The sequence below is a fragment of the Apis cerana genome, linkage group LG13 (genome assembly GCF_029169275.1).
Source record: "Apis cerana isolate GH-2021 linkage group LG13, AcerK_1.0, whole genome shotgun sequence".
In the NCBI taxonomy this organism is placed as follows: Eukaryota; Metazoa; Arthropoda; class Insecta; order Hymenoptera; family Apidae; genus Apis; species Apis cerana.
The window spans coordinates 4353151-4373422 of record NC_083864.1 but is presented as its reverse complement, the minus strand read 5'-3'; the positions used below and the strand labels follow the sequence as shown (position 1 = coordinate 4373422).

Below are 20272 nucleotides of genomic sequence, written 5' to 3'. Positions count from 1 at the left end.
AACTTTCGGGAAAATTTTCACTCAAATTTCCACCCCTTGTATGGAATGTAGAAAGAGCGGGCAATCAGAAGGATTGAAAAATCACGCGGCGGTGGTGGGCGACGAGAGGTGGAACAGGAGGAGAGAGGCAAACAACAGGCAATCCTCCCTTGCCAGGTACAATACGACGTTTCATTATTAAAACTGGTTGCTTGGAGGCGAGCGTGGTTCAAATTAAACCTGCAAATATTTGGATATTTTATTTTTGGGCCGCGAGAGAGAGAGAGAGAGAGTCCGGTTCCAGGGGCGTTTTGTTACCTATTCGCTGGCCGGCGAGTTTAATTCGTTTCGTTATAAATACATCAGCAGCGGTCGGAGCTGGGAAATTACCTTTGCCGGCATAATGGCAAAAAACACGAAAACGAGCGCGGAAATAACACGGGCGTGTGGGATGGGCGCGCGGGGACCGATTGAATTTTGCGCCTGGCCACGGGTTGAATTATGAAAAATCGGTTCGATATTTCGAGTCTGCCGTGCAAAATCGGCCCGACCACCGTTCGTTAAAATTCATGCGCGCAATTTGGACTGAATCGCGGCCCTGTTTGTTTCCTTGCCAGCATATTTACGGCTGATCCGGCCGGTTCCTGTTCGCAACGCGAAAACTACGCCTCTCTCTCTCTCTCTCGGAATGCACCGTTCCGCGAATTATCGTTCAATTAAGCCGAAAACCAGCGCCCGATCGACCGTTCCTCCACCTCGCTAATGATTCAATTTGAATGGAATTTTTTTAAACTCTCTTCTCTCCTCCTTTCGCGTTTTTTACTTGTCAGAAAGAGAGACATTTTTTCCCCTCCCCCACGACGAAAAGATTTCCAAGCGTAAGATATAAAGAAGATAAGAAAAAAAGAGTGGCCGATTCGTGGCCATTATCAACGAAGATATCGTTGTAACGAGGATGAAGAAGAGTTTGACGACGAAACGGAAGAACACGTCTCCAACACGTGTTGAACGAACGCGTCCACGTGACAATTAATTCACACAAGTACAAGTTTTGATCAACTCCGTTTCATACTTTTTCGATACAAATCTTGCGTGCGATCTTTGATCCTCGATCTCCTTAAATCGATCCGTGGACGGGCGAGGAACATAGGAGGAGGACGTTTAAAAATCTACGCGTATTCGAGGACGCGCACGATGATTACGTAGGGAACGCAACAACAACAATAACGACAACAACAACAACAACAACAGCAACAACAACGTGAGAACAAGAAGCGATAATCGTGAGCGCAAAAGTTGAGCTTGGTTTCGAAGAATCGATTCACGCCTGGTTAGCATAAAGTTGAACCGACCTGGCTTGACCTGACACACAAAGAGTTCCTTTACTCTTGTAATAATTATGTTCCTTTCATCTCCACCGCTATTTAAATATAAAACGACGACCGAATAACAGTGAATCGCGCAGACACCAGTCCTACCTACTCTCTGCCCATTTCTATCTGTACTTTGCGTTTTCTCATAGTGTTCGCGATCATCGTGACAATAAAAATAACGGATAGATTATTCGTAAAGAAAGAAAAAAGGAAGGAAAAAAAAAAAAAAAGAAAGAAAGAAAAAAGAAAAAACGCGAGTGTGAATAAAACAGTGAGTAGAACGTGGCGAGAAGGAAGGGAAGTCGAACGATTATCTAAAAGGTATGCCGGTAGGTGGACGCGTCGTCGTACACGGAGCGATTTGTACTTAATTAAGATTACGCGCTGATGAGAACACGCGCGGCACGCGAGCCAAGATATTCGAGGGAGATTAGGGGGCGACGCTTATGCCTGGTTCGAACGTAAACGCATTCTTGCGGCCGAGTCCCAGAAGTAAATTAACCCCTAATTCCGATTTCTTCTTCTTTTTTTTTTTTTATCTGATCGCGTTACTCACCATGCCCGAACGGATTCCGAGTAACAGCCGGTTTCTGGATTCAACATTTTGCGCTCACTCTCGGCCCTGGAAACAGAGAAGAGAAAAATACGGTTATATTGGAAATTCAAGCTCGAGGGACAAATTGAATTAAAAAATTGCTTCTCGGACGCTTCGATCCGAAATTAATTATCGTTGTGCACCGTTGAAGGGAATAATGCGTGGCGTTCGATGAAACATTTGAGTTTGAGCGAAAAAATAACAAGTATACTTGGAAGTATATTGTGTATATATATATATACACAGAATGCAGCTGGTGCATCGTGAGACGTTCACGGGACACGTTTAATAATTTTATGCTTCTCGCGAAGGACGTGTAACGATCATTATCATTTAAAAAAAAAACAAATTTCAAGCATGAATTTCGTGAAATTTTGCGATGCGTACTATAGGTGTATTATACTTTCGCGTCGAATTACCGAGATCCTCGGTCTTGGAAGATTATCGAAGATTAAGCGGCCCCTTCTTCGATATTAATTATTGCCGTCAAACATCTGTTCGTTATCGATTTTTCATCTCGCCAACATCATCTCGTCGTTTTCGTGGGCAAGTTGTCGTGAAAAAAGAAAAGGAAAAAAAAAAAAAGAAAAAGTATATACGTACTCGTGAAAGTGCAACCAGTGCAACAACAACAACAACAACTGGTCATTATCAGCGCCGACAAAACTCGAGTGGGCATAGAACGGAGGACAAAGACGATGGACACGAGGCGAGACGCGGACGGCACGTCGTCGAGCGGGACGACGTATGTCGATAAATTTATTCGCATCGCGGTTGGTTTTACGATAAAACGAGCCACTGCTTTCGTCGGCCATTCACGGCGAACGATACATTATCCACGCGGGAAATTTATTCGACGCACACCCACCCAACCCATCCACCACCCTCCTCGATTCTTCTTCTCCTTCTTCTTTTTCTCCCGCCTCCTCTCCTGTCGCGCTCTTTTTCTTCTCCCTCTTGTCTTTTTTCCCCTTCCCCTTTTCTATTTACCGAATACCGCGAGTTTTCACCGTTATTGTCATCCGTGTATCGTCGATTAAACCGTGTGTCAGCCCTCCCCCTCCTCCTCTCTCTCTCTCTCTCTCACTCTCACGCAGAGCAGAAACACGTTTCCGTGTTGCACCACCGCCACAACGAGGGGACGAGATAAAAATGTGACGGCTGTCCTCGCGACGAGACAAGTTCGAGAGACGCGCATCGTGAAATTTCACGGGGTAATTTTTCCACGCTCAACTCTTCCATCTCTTTCAGTTCAGCATCGAGCGCAACCGCCACTCTTCGACAAGGACAGAAAATTGTACGGATCACTTAGGTTTATTGCACTTGTTGCTATCCACTAACTTCCTTAAATTCCTTAAATTATGCATGTAAAACGCGCCCCTTTCTCCCGTCTTATTTTTTTTTTCCGAACGATTTACGTCCCGAACGACTTAGTGTTCTCGTTGGAGGGAAACGTATAAATATTTTATTCGATCAAATTGGATCACGGGGGAATTGCTCGTTACCATTATCTTTATCTTTCTCGTTCGAACCAGCGAGACCACCCTCTCCCCTCCCCCAAGAGGAGAAGATCCCGGGTAATCCTTTGATTCTTTGATTCTTCAATCGGCCGCGGGCTATTGTTTGCGTGTTGTGACAGCGTGCATTATCTGGCCCGATTATGAGCATACGTATTAAGGGTGACTCGTGAGAACCCCATCTGGTGGTGTGGAAAGGGGAGGCGATCGTCGTGGCGGACATCGAGGGTGGAAATCACTGTGCGCGCTTGCATTGCACGCAACTTGCGTGACCATTCGTGTACTTTGCGTAAACTCTTCGTGTCGCTCGTGTCGTACAGCCCGCTCCAACACGTTTTGTTTTTCTTACGTAAATATTTGATATTCGCGGAAGAATTTTTATTTAATTTCATTTTCCTTCTTTATTTATTTATTTATTTTTTGTTCATCGAAGTATCGATCGTTTGAAAATTGAAGACGAAAGGAAGGGAGGATGATACGTTGAAGGGAGTTTCCTTCTTTTTTTCTTTTCTTTTTTTTTTCCTTTTCGAGTCGAGCTGTCCCCTCACTTGCGTGGAACGATGTGTATAATTATTGCACGAGACTGTACATCGGCGCGCGTATGGGAATGCGAATTCTACTGCGGTACCACGCAGTGGTAATTCCGAGGGGTCGGCAGGAATGTGATTTTTGGCCACGAGGGTGAACCGCCCCCTCCAGCTATGCGTGGTTTGCGCGTGACGTTTGAACCCCGCGAGTCTTTGCAGGTTTTTTTCCTTCTTTTTTTTTTATTACCACTCATCGAAACACTCGCTCCCCCTCCTGTGAAATTATTCACTGTGAAAAATCACGAATAACCGCAATAACTCCCTCCTTCCTTTCCTCGACAAAAAAAAATATCGCATCATGCTTCGCTATCGCGACAAATCGAGATACATCGATCGATTCTCGGTTCGAAGAAAACACTTGAGAGGACGAAAGATCCCTTCCTTCCTTTTTTTTTGTTAAAATCGCAGACGAACACGAATCGAACGAACAATTCCTTGCTGTCGAAAGACGCGGGAGACCCGCCTCCTCTTCGTTTCCGTTGCATAATTTCGCGTGCACGGCGTCGTATTGTCGAATTTCATCCCGCGAGGAAACGGGCGAAAGAGAAACGGTAACGAAAAGGAATCGCTGATGCGTCGGCGATGGTTGTTCCCGGAACACCATCGTGGAACGTGACGAGCGGCTCTTAATTCACGTAACCGGAGAAGGATCGCCCGTGCTCCGATAGGAACATGGAGTTTACACGGGCGGGCGGATCGGATCGCGTTTCAATTCGTCGACAGGTTGCGAGAATAATGCTCGCGGCCGAAATCGCACCGCGAAACTGTTCCGCGAGAGCTTTCAATTATGCAACCGCGGCCAAACGCGGAATAAAATTTCGCCGAAAATCCAAATCGATTGTGCGCCCGGTTTTTAATCAAAAATCAATCGAGCCGCTTTCATCGGCGGGAAAGTAATTAGACGATGCATGATTAAAAGGGCGAAGAGAGAGAGAGAGAGAGAGAGAAGGGGTATTGGGAAAACGAAACGCTTCGATCCTTTGATCTTTCGATAGAGATTGCGGAATCGATTGGAAAAAAAAAAATCTTGATTGCATCCTTCCGATTTGGAGAAAGAAAAATTTTCTTGGTCAGATTTCCTTCGTATTATTCCTCCCGGATGCCGTTTAATAAATTCTAACCGTGGCTATTTGTCAAGTCTGTCGATGGTTAATGACCAGCCGTCAGCAGGAGGGTATTTCGTCCTCTCCTCTGTCTTGGAGGGTATCGTGAGAGACGAGCAGGTGAGGGAAGAGGCGGAAGAGGGGCGAGTCGAAGCGAGACGGAGCGAAAATTTCAGAGGCTCGTACGCCGGTTGGTACCTTTCGTTCTCCAACCATTTGTCAAGGTGACAAGGCAATCTCACCCCTCCGCGCTATCACCCCTTCCACGAAACGCGAATTCGTTCGCCAGTTACGTCGATGTCATCGATCAAAGTTATTCGAAGATTGGATGTCCGCGCTGTTATTGCGACGAAATACCGTTTTTCTTTCTTTCTTTCTTTTTCTTTTTCCGCCGGAATTTTTCGAGAGTTTTATATATATATATATTTTTATGTGTGTGCGCGTGTGTGTGTGTGTTCGAAGAGAGAAAGAAGAAAATTAAATTTGACGAGGAGGACGATGTTGAGAGAGAGTCGCGTCTCCCCGCGAGAAAGAGGAGCCAGGGGTTTCAGAGAGATTGTAGGAACGAGGGAAGAGGATTCGAGGACCGATCTACCGGCAATCCGGCTAAAAGTCGTCGACTTCAAATATCGTGTTCCTCGCGACGTAATCGTTACACTCAGGAAGAGTGGTTGCCTCATCCAGCTAAACGGCAAACGCCTCTACTTCCATTAACCCGGGGGAAATAAAAAATAAGGGGTGAAAAACGAAGGGAAACGAAGGGAAACGCGAAAAACTCGAAGGAAAATTCTTCGCGACGGATCCTCGGTGTATTTTGCGTTTATGTTATTACGAAACGATACAACAATTCGTTCGGAATTGAAGAATGGCAAGGAGAAGGGAATCGAAGCGAAGTAGGTGACGATAGCTCGAGATGAGTACGCGTTTTCCCTCGATACACACGAGGAGAGAATGTCCATCGCCTCTCGATTTTCCACGGCCACGTTTTTCCTTCTCTCTTTCTCTCTCCTTTTTTCCCTTTTTTTCTTTTTCAACAGGAAAGAGAGTCGAATCGATCCATGTTAATAATCGTCGAGTGGTACGCAAGTACCGTGTCCCCAGTCAGATAATCACTGTACTTAAGGGGAGTGCTCGCTCCACCCGTGACCGGGTTCCCACAACCTCGCCGTCATTAAACGACCAGGCGAATCACGTCGCTCTCTGCCGTGTGATCAACCGTTTTGGCAGGTGGTGCGTCCATGGGTTTTCTCATAAAATGGCCGACTATCCGCGCGTCGATTACTTCCTATTCACAATTCCTATCCCATCTACGAATTATCACGAGTCGTCGATATTTTTTACTCTTTTTCTTTTTTTCTTCCCCTTTTTTTTTTCAATGAAACCAGATATATATATATATACACGTTATCGTATCGATTTTAATCACGCATGGGGAGTAATTAAGTAGACCGGAATCGGGGCAGCCCCGATATAAAGCGAAATGGAAACGAAGCGACCTCGTGTCGTTCCGCATCGAGGAGTGGAAGGTGGGGAAGCACGACTTCCTTCGTTGCTCGACTCGCGACGTCGGCCTCGTGTAACAAATCGACCTTTTAATCACGAGTGCCTCCGCTCATTTCTAGCTCTAATGGGGAGGAGGCCCTCTTGTTTAGCCGCTAATGCGGTAGCTGGCCGGCCAATTTCATGGGGCTTCGGCGATGGGTTTCGTTCAAGCCTCGAGCTCGAGTCCATTAGTAGTTTCGCACTCGGGGAACACACCCTTCGTCACCCTTCGATCCCATCCTGGCGTCGTTTTCTCGGCCAATTGTATTGGACGCGTACTCGACGAGCTCGTTCGAGTGGCTCGTTCGTCACGAGGAGAAAAAAGGAAGAGGAAATTGGAGGAGGAGGAGGAGGAAGAGCACGTCCAAAATTTGGAACTTTGTCGGTGCTGTGTGTCCGGGAGATTGGAAAATGGGCTAATAGGCGAGCGTGGAGGATGAATTATAACAGGAAATAGAAGGAAAACGAATTCGTAGATCGATCGGGGAGGGGAGAAAGAGAGAGCGGGACGAAGGGAGGAAGGAGGATCCACGGATCCATGGATCCGAAACGTGACGACGGCGCTCGGCTGAGCGTGTATCCCACCTGAAAACAGGAAACCGGGGTTCCCCTGCGTAGAGAGAGAGAAGGCAAGCCTACCGGAACACCGGAACCGGAAGGGTGCGGAACCTAGGCGACCGACGACAGCGGCGGACAGTACCGGCTCGCACTGATTACCCGCTGATGAAACGTACCGGCTCGTTGACTTCGGCCAGGGTCGCCATTAGGTACGCCCCTGAGATCCCCCCCTGAACGACGTAAAAATCCGTGCGAAAAATCCGTAACTGACTTGCGTAACTTGCATAAGAGAGAAAGAAATAGAGAGAGAGAGAGAGAAGGAGAAAAAGATAAAAATAGAAAAATAGAAAAAGGAAAATTAACTATTCGTCCGTGGATGAAATAATTCGACGGCTCCGATCAATGAATCGTTTAAATTAAATATTAATTTTTAACATCGCGAGACGAATGTTATAACCGTGGAAATAATTTTAAATGACGATTTCATTTATCCCGATATGTCATATGCCTGTTTCTGATCCGGCCATTTTTTTTTCCTTTTTTTTTCTCCTTTTTTTTTACTGCTTCACGGTTTCGCGCGACAATGGGACGCGCGTGTGTTTTTTAGGCTCGGCCGATGGGAAAAAGCGATCGCGGCCGGAAGTGGAAGTGGAAGTGGAAGTGGAAGTGGAAGTGGAAATTGAGGCAATGAGAGCGTTGCCCGGCGAGGCTCTTATCGAGATATCGCCGGTTTCTCGTTTCCGCAATTTCCTATCTATATCGGCTGGTTTCGCACGGCCCCCAATAAAAATATACCTCGAGTTTCCACGAGATCCGTCCCCCCTCTTCCCCCGCATCGATCCGAATATTTCAATCGGTTATCGCCTCGAACCGGTGGAACCGCGCTAGAACATCGTTTAGAAATTCATTTTGCCTCCCCCTACCTTCTTCTCCGTCCTCGAGGCTTATTATCTTAAGCTTTCGAACCGATAAGATTTTACCGTCTGGTTTTTCACGGTCGTTGAATGACTCGCGATGAATTAGCGATTATTAATCTCATTAATCTCTGCATCATAATTATATTATGATGCAGAGTACGATCAAGCGAATTAACTACTAGTTCCGCGATATTTACAGAGAGAGAGAGAACAATATTCCGTTCACCAGTTTCCCGCGATCGAGAGGCGAGAAATCGAATTCAATTGGTTATCTCTAGAAATCTGGAAGATTTTATAAATAATTTCAAACATTTTTCGACCGATTTATTTCCCCTGTATTATTAGCTCGAGGTCGGGGAAAAATTCGATCGAGAAATCCGTTTGCGAGGAGGGGGAAAACGTTTGGACGCAGAATCGTGCGTTCGATGATCGGGGGTCCTCTCGTCGCGCGTCTTGCCGTGCTCCAACAGCCGCGGAGGGGGCGAGAGAGGGGCGAGAAGAGAAATGTTCACCCTTGCGGCAACATTGCGAGAGAGCACACCTGGCCGAGGCTGCAGCTGCAGCCGCAGCCCCCCGTCACCGATGGGGATGAAAAAGGGGAGGGAAAAACGAGCGCACCGGAGGGTCGTTGCGGGGCATCACGGGTTCCACACTGGCCCGTTCCAAGGGGGAGGTTGGTCTGGATGCCGAGATTTCAGTTACGCGTTCGCTAGCCAACGATTTCCAGCCTCCAACGAGCCAGTAAAAATGAATAATTGTTTCTCTTCTTTTTCTTTGTTTCTAATTTTCTACCGTTTTTATTAAATGTTGTGTTTCGCGTGTTACTTAATTCGTTACTTAATTTTTTGATTTCGATCTTGTATATCTTTCGCAAAAATCGGTTCTAAAAGTCAAAACGTAAAAATATTGATTATTAATTTATAAATTCGAGATAATCGGTGTCTCGTTCTATTTTTATTTCGCTTCGAACAAACAAAAATAATTTCGTATATCGTAATTTTTGTTTGTAACTTGTAGAATCGAAAAATTTCAGAGATAAATAAACGTTCCAAATTAAAATGTTTATACATTGGATTAAAATTTTTTTCTCAGGCATGCATTTCGCGAAACAATTGTATCTCGAAAATTTATCTCGCGCGTACATTTATATTGTTTCCAAACGAAACGAGGCGTTCGAATCTGACGATTGGAATCGACTCTACTTAATCAAATCTCTTAATTGATTCGAACGTTCTCTCTCTCTCTCTCTCTGTCTCTCTCTCCACGCAAGAACCACCAGTGCAGGTGAATTTATTCAAATGCCGATCAATTCAGAAGGATGACACTCATCGACACGGCGGTTCCAGCACTTCTGCCTCTCTTTTTTCCCTCCTTTGTCATTCGCGTTACGATCCTTTTGTAAGCCCGCCTCAGAAGGGGCGGCCGGAACAATGACCCTGATGTATGATTCGAGAATTTGTTTATAAATGACGGAGCGCATCGTCTTTCGAGGATATCTGTTGATGAAATCCGTCCAAGAGAGAAGATTTCTCGCGGAGAGGGATCAAAAGTCGAATTCATATACGAATTTTCGATAAGTAAAACAAACAAAAATCGAATTCATATGTATTTTCGATGAGTAAAAGAAACAATTATAAAACAGAGGAAAAAGAAAATCCAAATTGATCGTGCATACATCTTTCGATAATATCTGCTAATGAAATCCGTGTATAAAAGAAAAAGGACCGCACCGAAAATCGAATTCATATGAATTTTCGATAAATAAAACAAACAATTATAAAACAGAATAAAGAAAATCCAAATTGATTGTGCATACGATGTGCATCTCATCTTTTAATAATATCTGCTGATGAAATCTATTTGCAAGAGGAGAAAAATTGCACCGAAAATCGAATTCATATGAATTTTCCATAAGTAAAACAAACAAAAATTTAATTCATATATGAATTTTCGATAAATAAAATAAACGATTATAAAAAACAACGAAAAATGCATATGATGTATCTTTCGAGAATATCTGTCAATGAGATTCGTCTGCAAGAGGAGAAGGATTGCATTAAAAATCGAATTCGTACGATTTTTCGACAAATAAAACAAACAAAAATTTAATTCATATATGAACTTTCGATAAATAAAATAAACAATTATAAAAAACAACGAAAAATGCATATGATGCATCTTTCGAGAATATCTGTCGATGAGATTCGTCTGCAAGAGGAGAAGGACTGCACTAAAAATCGAATTCATATATGAATTTTCGATAAATGAAATAAGCAATTATAAAAAACAGCGAAAAATGCATATGATGCATCTTTCGAGAATATCCGTCGATGAGATTCGTCTTCAAGAGGAGAAGGATTGCATTAAAAATCGAATTCGTACGATTTTTCGATAAATAAAACGAATAAAAATAATATATATATATATAAAATAAAAAAAAAATCCAAAATGATTGTGCACACGATGCACTAGAACGCGTGCATATAGAAAAAAATAAAATCGTATACGGATTTTTGTTCATCTTTACATTTACGATACATTATAAGAGAGAAAAATTTATTACACGAGTGTACGCGTCGATCGTCGAAAGACAAATAACACGTAAGTGTCGAAATATAGCGCCACATAATATTTACATACGTAGCACACGTAATATTTATATTCGAAGCGAACGAAATATTTCGGAAAGATTATTCGTTAAGCGGCACGCCCGAGGACGCCGGTTTGTTTATTAACGCGGCACAAGTTCGTCGTACGTCGTACGAGTCGCACGTACGATATTCGCGTCGCGAAATATTTCGTCGTATATATTTTATCGTGTCGCGAGTGAACTCGTGGGTGATTGGAAACGGTTAAAAAAATACGACACGATGCGTTGGAGCGCGATTCGATTAAAAAATAAAGGGAAGAAGGGAGAGGAGCGTGCCACGGGACGAAATTAAATATAATTGTTTACGAGTAAACAATCACGTAGATTCGAGATACGTTTTATATCTTATCGAAAAAAGTTTCTACATAGTTTGCACGATAAGCGGCGGAAAATTCCAATTTTACGAAGTTTATTACGCGTAATATCGCTACGTGGATACGAACTATGCAGCTCTCGGGTACCATTTGGACAATTATTATTATTATTATTATTATCGGGGGAGTACGCGGGAGTGGGTGAAAAATGTTTGGTGGCCGGTCGAGGTCTCGGCATTAATCCGAGAGACAAAGGAGGAGCAATTACAAAAGAAGAAGCGTGTCCGCCTCGAGGAAGAAGATCCGGAAGCCTAAGTTTATTTACATTACAGTGGCACGGCCGGTCTCTCGCTCCTTTTGTCGGCCTCGGCGTAATGCATATTAATAGGAAATAATCCCCCGCCCCCTGGAAAAGGGGGTTGCGGGTGGCCACGTAACGAAGGACTCGTAGAAAAGCCACCGAAGAGAGCGTTCTGCCAGATACAACGTCATCTCTCGCGCGTCACGTGGAAATTTCCTGACGAATTCCGGGGCCACCACCTCTCGGTATATAAATATTCATAGACGCGCAACTGAATTTTTTATTTCGATCTCTTCTCAACGAATCCTTTTCCAGCTTTTTGAAAGTACATATATATAATAAAAATACGACGCAATGTCTAGAATTCGAAGAATTGTCGATACGATAATTCGAGACGGTTATATCGTTCCATCGAATTGTTTTCACTTTGGACGAAAAAAAATTTGAATAAAAGGAAAAAAATTAGGTCGGGCAGAAAGACACGGAGGTACAACGGGGCCGGTGAATGAAAGGAGCTGGTAAATCCTGCAAGCATGAACGGTGAAATCGCTGAGCCAGCTACACCTCTTCGCAACTACAACCTTCTCGTGCCAGAGAAGAAATCCTACTTCCGAGAATTTCAGCCAGAGAAGCAACTTTCCTTTCTCTCTTTCTCTCTCTCCCTCTCTCCACGGTTAGGATTATCTTCCCACGAGACTTTGGACCGGGAACAATTACCAGTCTCTCGAAAATCCGTCGCGGAAGAAAGAGTTGAAAACGAAAGAAAGAACGAAAGAAAAGGAAAACTCGAGGAAAAACTCGTGGTCGAGAATAGGTACTCTCGATGCGACGATTCGTTTAATCTTGGAGCCAAGCTTGGGCGTACACACGTCGCGTCGCGTTTTCGAACAGAGACGAGGTTGAATCGCGAGAAGATTCATCTCCGTTAATCGCGCGGAGAAGGAGGGAAAGAGAGAAGAAAGCAGAGTTTGCCAGAGTTGTCGGCGAGGAATCGCCACGCCACGCACAGCATGGTTCGACCGACTGCAAGTACGAAACATCTCTGTTCAAATATTAACACGGGAAACAGAGGAGATTCTCAGACCTTGCTTGGTTTCGTAACACCGGTAGCCGAGTTTACACGTTTACCCTGAGGTTATCCGTACACCGGTGTTTGCCGACACCTCGCCGTGTACGTGCAACTTATGCGGTCCACGCCCACGCGTCCCCTGCCAGCCTCGCGCGTTGCGATATTTAACACGCCTCGATGGTAATCTCGATGGCGTGCCGGCCAACTTTGTCTCCTTTTTTTTCAAATTCAAATTCGATCTCAATTCAAAAATTCCAATTTCAATTCAAACGCTCCCGATTTGAATTTGAAATTTAACCTCGGGGTTTTAAAGAGAGGAAAAAGAAAAGAAGAAGGGAAAAGAAAGAAAGGAATGTACTGGCAGTAGGCTCGTCCACTTTCCTCTTTCTTTCGAGGAACGAAAGTAACGTAAATCGTAAAAGGCAAAATTGGACAGTTGCAGGATGTGGTAGCGTGGAGGTCAGTCAGGTACCCGTTCGAATGGTGGAAAAAAAATCACCGATCCACCGACGCGTACAGAACAAGGATCGGGCAGACAGTTGGGCGCCCAAACCTCGTACCGGGAAGGTCCTACGCGAGGACCTCAGGTAGCCTCCTGTCCCTAACCTTCGAGTCCCCTCCTTTCGAGTGGAGGGGAAGCGAGGGGAGGCCTATCCTGGTCTGTCCTCGTCAACACCCTGATCTCTTCCTCCCCTTCGAGGCTCTCCTCGGCGAGAGAGGAGAAGCGAACGAGCGCACCTGGTCGCACAGCCTGATCCTGGTCAGGGTTGGTTGCCAGAGGATTCTTCCTCTCTTATGATTTTCCGCTCTCGATACGAATCTGTCTCGACGCGGCTTTTTTTCTCTTTTTACGAAACGTTTCTTACGCAACCAACACACGGTCTTCGAGGCTTTGATTCTGTCCACCATTATCCGAATTATCCGAGTAATTTTTTCGAAATATTTTTTTCCGAAATTATCGAGAGGTTTTTCTCTTTCCTTTCTTTTCGAGTGTTAGAACGAGATAAAATTTTATTTATTACCCGCGCGTATTTTCTCGACAAGTTATCTCTGGTGACGATTTTCTGCAACTTGGTGAGTAGAGAGTAGAGAGAGGGGGGAGCTTTCGTTGAGATCCTTCTCTCAGGTCGAGTTCATTCGAGCGACGAGGCTGAGGTTGACGCCTCGTCGGCACGATGCTTGTACCTGGTAACCTGAAATTGGTAATCATACACCGGGACAAACCGAGAACCGGCAGCCTCGAGCGGGTGGCGCGTTCGAGAGACGCGCTACAGGGGCGGCAGCCAGTAAGAAAGAGAAAGGGGGAAGGACTGGTGGTTTCTCGTTACAGAGCTTCCTGTATGGAAATCACGGGAATACCAGCAGGTTCTCTCTCTCTTTCTCTTTCCTCCACGAGGAAGTGGGAGGCATCGGGCACAATGATCTCAGATTCGAAATCGAATCTAGGCTGCATAACCCTCCCCTCCTCCTCCTCCCCCCTCCTTTTCTCGATCTGACCGACCTCGTCTCTTCCGGAACGAGTCCTCGAATCGATAAACCTGGTAATCGATTTTCGAGCCGGTTTGCTTCGAAAAAAAAAAAAAGAAAGAAAAGAGAATACTTGTTGCTCCGCGCAAGATGGACGAAATCATTTTCGTCGTCGAACGAGAATTCTCTCTTTTTTTTTCTCTCTCTCTGTTTTAACGAGTGAGCGTATCTCGAGAGTGTCGATTTCGTTGGGACGATAATTCGTTGGAACCGGCGTATCTCGACGTATCTCTCCGGGCCGATTTGCAAATTTAATTGACCGCAGAGGGGGAGCGGTGTTGCGTCGGTACGATAATCGAATTAATTGAGGAACGATGAACCGTGGCGGATGGCGGAGACGGAATTGGAGCCGAGCGTGTGCCCGCACGCCGGTGAAAAGGAAACTTTGTTTCGATTCAGGAGCCACGGGGGTCCGGCGGGTCGAGCCTGAAACTCGTCTACAGGTCGTCTACGGCGAACAATTACTTTCCACTTGTCATGCTAATCGCACGTACGTGAGCACCCAGGGAATTCCACTTTGTGCGTGACGGCCTCTTTTTCATCCCGCCGCGTTCGCCGATATCGCTCGGCCACGACCGGCGACCACGCGCGTTTTAACCCTTCCGTCCGTGCCCCGAAAATTTTCGACAACGCTCGACAATTTTGAGGAATCTCGATCCCCGGTTCTCTACGCCGCGTTTCGAAAACTAAATCGAATCGAATGTAAAAAAGGAAACGTCGAATAAACGGGGAAAAATCCAATTGGACAGGCCTTTCGAAATATCGAGGTTAAAGTTCGAAAAAATCCTTGCGATTCTTTCTTCTTTCGTGATAAAGAGGGAGAAAAAAGTCCTGAAACTAATTCTAGGAAATCTGGAGAACGTAATAGATAGGAATAAATGAAGGGGAGGGGGGAGGGACAATCATCTGTTCGAGTTAGCAACGAGAACTTCCTCCGACACGGTGTTCGTGAAGGAAAAGACCGATCATTCGTGTAACTAGCTTGGCTCGGAATGAAAAACAGGCGCGTATACACGCACACGGGCCCCGATCCCCTTGGTATTGGTGTCCCTTGAACGGCCGGTATCTTGATAGCCATGCAAATGGCCCGGTGTCAGATCCTATCGTGGAGCCGCATAATCAAAAGCGGAGGCACGCAAGCGCGCGCGAACCCATCTGCCCCCCACTTTCCTGCCCGGCTCTCTCCCTGTCTCTTTCATTCCCTACCTACCCACACTTCCTCCCGTCTCTTTTTCGATTAGAAGAGATCGAAAAGCTCCAACCTCCGTCACAGTCCTCCGCCTACTGAATTAAGCGTGGTCGCGGGCCTGGCCTCGCCCAGAATCACGCAACTAACGCATGCGCACGATACACCATTTCCTGCTATGGATCATCGCATCGAACCGGGATCTATATTAATCGAAATTTACCCCCTCGAGATTTTTTTTCGCGAAATATATTCCGTCTCGAAAGGATAAGGAGACCGAGAACAATTGGAATCGGGATTAGTTTTAGGGGAGAGAAAGAAGGGAAGGAGGGGGAGGTTGGGAAGTCGAACAAAGTCGAAACAATTCCACGAATCTTTGTACCTTTCCCTGACGGGGGAAGGTAAAATAATTACGAGAGCGGTGACCGAAGCGCTGGTCCAACACCGGCGGTCTTTATCTCGGTTAAGAAAATGTTTCACGGTCGAGGAAACGGTCTAGTTTGTCGGAGGAATTCGAGGAAATCGCGTTAGCTGGAAGCGGAGGGTGGGAAAATAAAGATTCGAAGACTCGACTCGAGTTTGTTTCGTCGAAACGAAAAAAGAAAAAAGAAAAAAGAAAGAGAAGAAGAAAACCGAAATAAAATCTATTTGACGAGAAATGTGTCGAAACCGAAATAAAAATAGAGAAAACGATGGAGAAGCGAAAGGAAGAGCGTCCTCTTTCGGGTTCTTCGAAGGAAGGAAATAAGGAGAAGAAGAAGAAGTCGGTTAGAATGGATGATTTTTCCTTCCCGTCTCTTTCAGCTTGTTCTCGTCGTAGCTCCTACCTACAACGAGTTTTTCCCGATCTCTCTCCCTTTTTCTTCTCCCGGTTTCGTCTCGGTGCTCGGAACCAACGTCCCGAAGAGACGAAGATATTCCAGCTGAATTGCGCCTTCTCCTCCGGCTATCGCGGGCCAGATCAAATGGCGGTATAAGAACGGCGGGACGAGGAGGTAAGAAATATGGTGGACTGGGAAGAGAGTGTGTAGCCAGGGATGAAATCCGGTAGCCGCCCGGCCACGTCGACCCAAGCCGAGTTTGTGTTCGACAGGGCGCAAAACGGCTCCGTCGATTGGTGCGACGAGCCGGTTATTTCGATATTTCGAGGCCTGGATTTCTCGTCCTCGGACGAGAATCGATGGGATCGTCGAACATTATTTGGAATAAATAAACTTGAACGCGATAATTGCGATAATACGCGAAACGAAGACGAGCAGCGAAAGGGTGCATGGACGCGTAAAGGGATGTGGGCGGTACGCGAGATAAAGCGCGGGAGAGAGAGGGAGAGAGATACGTCTCGCGATGGAGTTGTAATTTCCAGGCTGTCACGGCCACCTCGCGCGCCACGAGGCTGTCTGAGATCCGTTCGAGGAAGTGCAATTCCTCGGATTCCGTTAATGCCGCCTCGGTCCATCCCTCGTTCCCCTCGCTCGTATCGAAAAATACCGATAAGGGGATCCGTGATAAGGGGGGAGGGGCGGTCGGGCGATCGAGTTTGTCGCGGGCAAGTTACTACTCTTTCTCGGTAAAGGGAGATTTTTTGAAGAACAAGTTTCACCAAGTTTTTACGATTGCGATTCTCGTGGCAAGCACGAAGGGAAGTACGAACGATCCGCTCGCGAAGAGTGTGTGCCTTGCACCAGGACACGCCAATTACGGGCGCGATTTAAGGTTCATTACGCGAGACGGCGAGAGCGAGGCGGGGAAACGGTGAAAAAGGTTAAGAGGCCGGGTACGAGGGATTTTTAAGGTAAAAGCTCGTCGGTACGATTCGAGAAACCGAAACTTCCCCCTCGTAGAGAGGCGAATAAACGTCCCACAAATCGCGTTTCTCGCAACACGGGGAATAATCTCGTCTCGGGAAGAAATCCAGTGGAACGGCTTGTACACGGTTCTTGGAAGTTTGTCCTCCGATGGTTGTCGGAAAGGTTTACGGAAAGCCTCCCACGTGAAAATTACGTGACGGGTCTCCGCGAAGGGGATCCGATTTCCCTGTAATCAACGACTCCCGTTTCCTGTACGATGGCACGTGCCCGTTTTCGTGTAATTTCCCTCGGCCTCGCCTACGTGCTCCATGCCCGACCATCGCTTACGATCGTTTAATTAATGCGCCGCGCCACGTGGCACGCTTTGCCTTTCGTCTCACGCGCATCGATACCTTCCTCTCGATAATTCGAAATCAGGGGGGAGAAATGCCGACCACGCGCACTTACTCACTCCACGAGTCTCGGGGATCTCTCCTTTCGCTATGCACGCTGAATAAATCGTCGCGTGATTCCAGGAGGATCGAGCGCCGCTAAATATAAAGCTCTCGAGTATATCGGGTATATAATACCGCCTGTTCGACCGCCGACAAAGTAGTCCCCCGTCGGAATTTCAAATAGCCAATCGAGTCTGTAATTGGAAATCGACCAACGAAATCGGTAATCCGTAATCGCGATTAATCTCGAGATTGAATCCAACTTGGAATTTCGGTCATCGCGTTGAACGACGTTGTTCGGAAGCAACAGGGAATCGGGGAGAAGTGAGGAAGGAGGGAGAGGAAGCGGGATCGAAAAAGGAATCAATTATCAAAGAGAGAGGGAGATAGAGAGAAGTAGGAAGAGAGAACTCGACTTCCGCGGTTCCGAATTTACTGCTAGTTGGAGTCTCTTGCGCCTTACAACGGGGAAAGACGCCCACGCTTGTGCACCCCCGCCCCCTCCCTCCTCCCACGGGCCGTGCGTCAAAACCGGCGGAGTTTCTTGCCGTAACTAACTACTCGTGAATTTATCGAGGCACCGAGACTCTCGAGTTTCTCTCGCCTGCCGCCTCTCACCTCATCCCCGGCCCCTCCTCCTCCTCCTCCTCCTCCTTCTGCTCTCCTCGAGAGTACGAGCGCGGCAAGGTAACCGTAGGAAACTTTCCAACAGTTTCTCCCGTAGCGGCAACTCGCGGAGGGTTGCGGGATCCGGAGGTAGGGGAAGAGGCGCAAGGCCTGGACCAAACTTGTAGTTTATGAATTTATAGCGGCGAAAAGGTAGGAAACGCGCGCGCTCCAGTTTATTCCGCCCTCACCTCGCCAAGATTTTACCTCCATTCAAATCCCCGCCTCCTTCGTCCAAACTTCTCGTCCCGACTTCTCGTCGGCCGGGAAATAGTCGCGAGCGCGTTAACGAGAGGCGGGTGACGGTGCGATCGCGAGAATCCAGCGGACGAGCCGATAATTTTCGTCGCGGATCGTTGACGCTCTGAACTTTCTCGCCTCAGCTACAACCGATCATAGCTGCTTCCCGCTTCCCCTAATTCGTTCTAATCTGTCTTTTTTAGGAAAGGAGGGAAGGCGGACGCGGAGAGTGTCTTTGAAATCGAAGCTAGATAGATAGAGATTTCGAAAAATTTGATGGAGCGGCGTGATGCCTTTAGTTAGCTCTCGAGATCGGAATGGAGAAGAAGAAGAACGTTCGTTCGCGTCGATCGAGGAGGGATGTAGGAGGAAGGCTTCTTTTTCTCTTTCTTTCCCCACCCTCTCTCTCTCCTCCCCGAGGCGCGGAAAGTGTTTCGAAAAACGATTAAACGCGATACGCGTGACCACGAAACCTTAAACCGCGGTGACCGCGTTCTTCCCTCTCCGTACGCCTCGTAATTGCATCGTTCGAAAGCGGGTTCCAGCCGGGTTCTAGGCGCAGCACGGAAACCGATGTAACTGCATATGCAGTGTCGTATATACCTGCGTACACCTGTTCCGTTTCCTGCGAAAACACGACGAGTTCCAGTTACACAATGGACGCATCACACGAGTCTGCACACGAGCGGTTGCACACCACCACGATTGCTCTCGCGCCACTTAAGCCCGATAGCGCGGTGGCGCTTATGCAGGTGCGAACAGGTGAACCTGTAGGTAAAAAAGGCCGCATCCCACTTTTTCCACACTTTGTCACGCGCGAACACAATTGCAATTTTTCATCTCTCTCGCCCCGATTTCCTCCACTCCCCCCCACGAATCTCTCTCGATGCTCTCTCTCGAGGAGGATCGAGGGATCGAATGTAACAAGTGTCCCGTTGCGATCGATACAGAAGTTTGCGTTTTTAAAAAAGAAAGAGAGAAAGAAAGAAATTTGCGTCGACTCCCCACGACTCGACGCGGCGAGAGAGGGATCGAGGCGACCACGCCAGCAACGCATGACGCCGGTGGTGTCGGTGTTTCACAGATTCAGATTCGGTCACGCTGCTCGCGCGACACGCACCCACCGTGTCTCCGCTCCGACACACGCGCGGATTTACACGCGCGTGGGCGCGTCGCCTCTCCTAGGATCGCCGTCGTCATTGATACCTTCCCGCTTCCTTTCGCTCCGGTTTCCGTGAAATCGCGGATGCCGGCAATCGATATCCCCAACGCCGTGAATTACTTCGTAATTTTATCCCGGAACCGGCGCGGTTCCCACGCGAAAACGCGTTTGGGTTCGCTTTTCTTTTTTCTCCTTCTTTGAGTTGGGAGGAGAGGCAAATTGCTCGAAGGGGGTTGCGAAAAAGTTGGGGAAAAAGAGGGGAGATGAGGAGAATTTGGGTTAGTCGCCGTACGTGAGAATAAGATGGCCGGGGCGTCGGATATATTTGGTCAATAATGTCAATAACCTCGCGCACGATGCTCGAGACACTCGACACTTTGCGTTCACGCGCGCGCCAGAGAACACGCCAGGTTTTGTTGGCCGAACATGTGCATCGTGACTGGGCAGTTAACACCTCGAAGGAGCCTCCTGAGTCATCGATGAACCGTGGAATCGATCTTTCTACGAACCCGAACTCGCCGGCTGAAATATTCGGAGGGGTTTGATGCCCTCGACCGTGAATCCAAGTTGGCCGCCACCATAACTCGTCCATAAAACCGGACGATAAATCCGGTAAGATTTCGTGGAACTAAATATTTATCCAAGGAGTAGAACGCGAGAATTCCACCTTCCACGAGGCAAGGTTTTCGAGAGGGGAAAAATTTAAACGATCCCCACGATTCGTGGAAACGAATATTCGTCGGA

General features: G+C 47.0%; 1 protein-coding gene across 6 annotated transcripts in view; it reads right to left on the bottom strand.

Annotated features, from left to right (window-relative positions):
• LOC107998775 (transcription factor Sox-2) overlaps positions 1-20272 on the bottom strand; it is a 92830-nt gene that overhangs the window by 40815 nt on the left and 31743 nt on the right. For 5 of the 6 annotated variants that reach the window (XR_009832355.1, XR_009832354.1, XM_062083664.1 and 2 more), the window contains exon 2: positions 1909-1974. The exons of the other annotated variant lie outside the window; for it this stretch is intronic. Coding sequence is in view for 3 of the 5 variants with exons in the window: in XM_062083664.1 (XP_061939648.1) it covers positions 1909-1974 (66 nt within the window). In the remaining 2 variants the exon portion in view is untranslated. The remainder of the gene's footprint in view (positions 1-1908; positions 1975-20272) is intronic. 6 annotated transcript variants of the gene reach the window in all.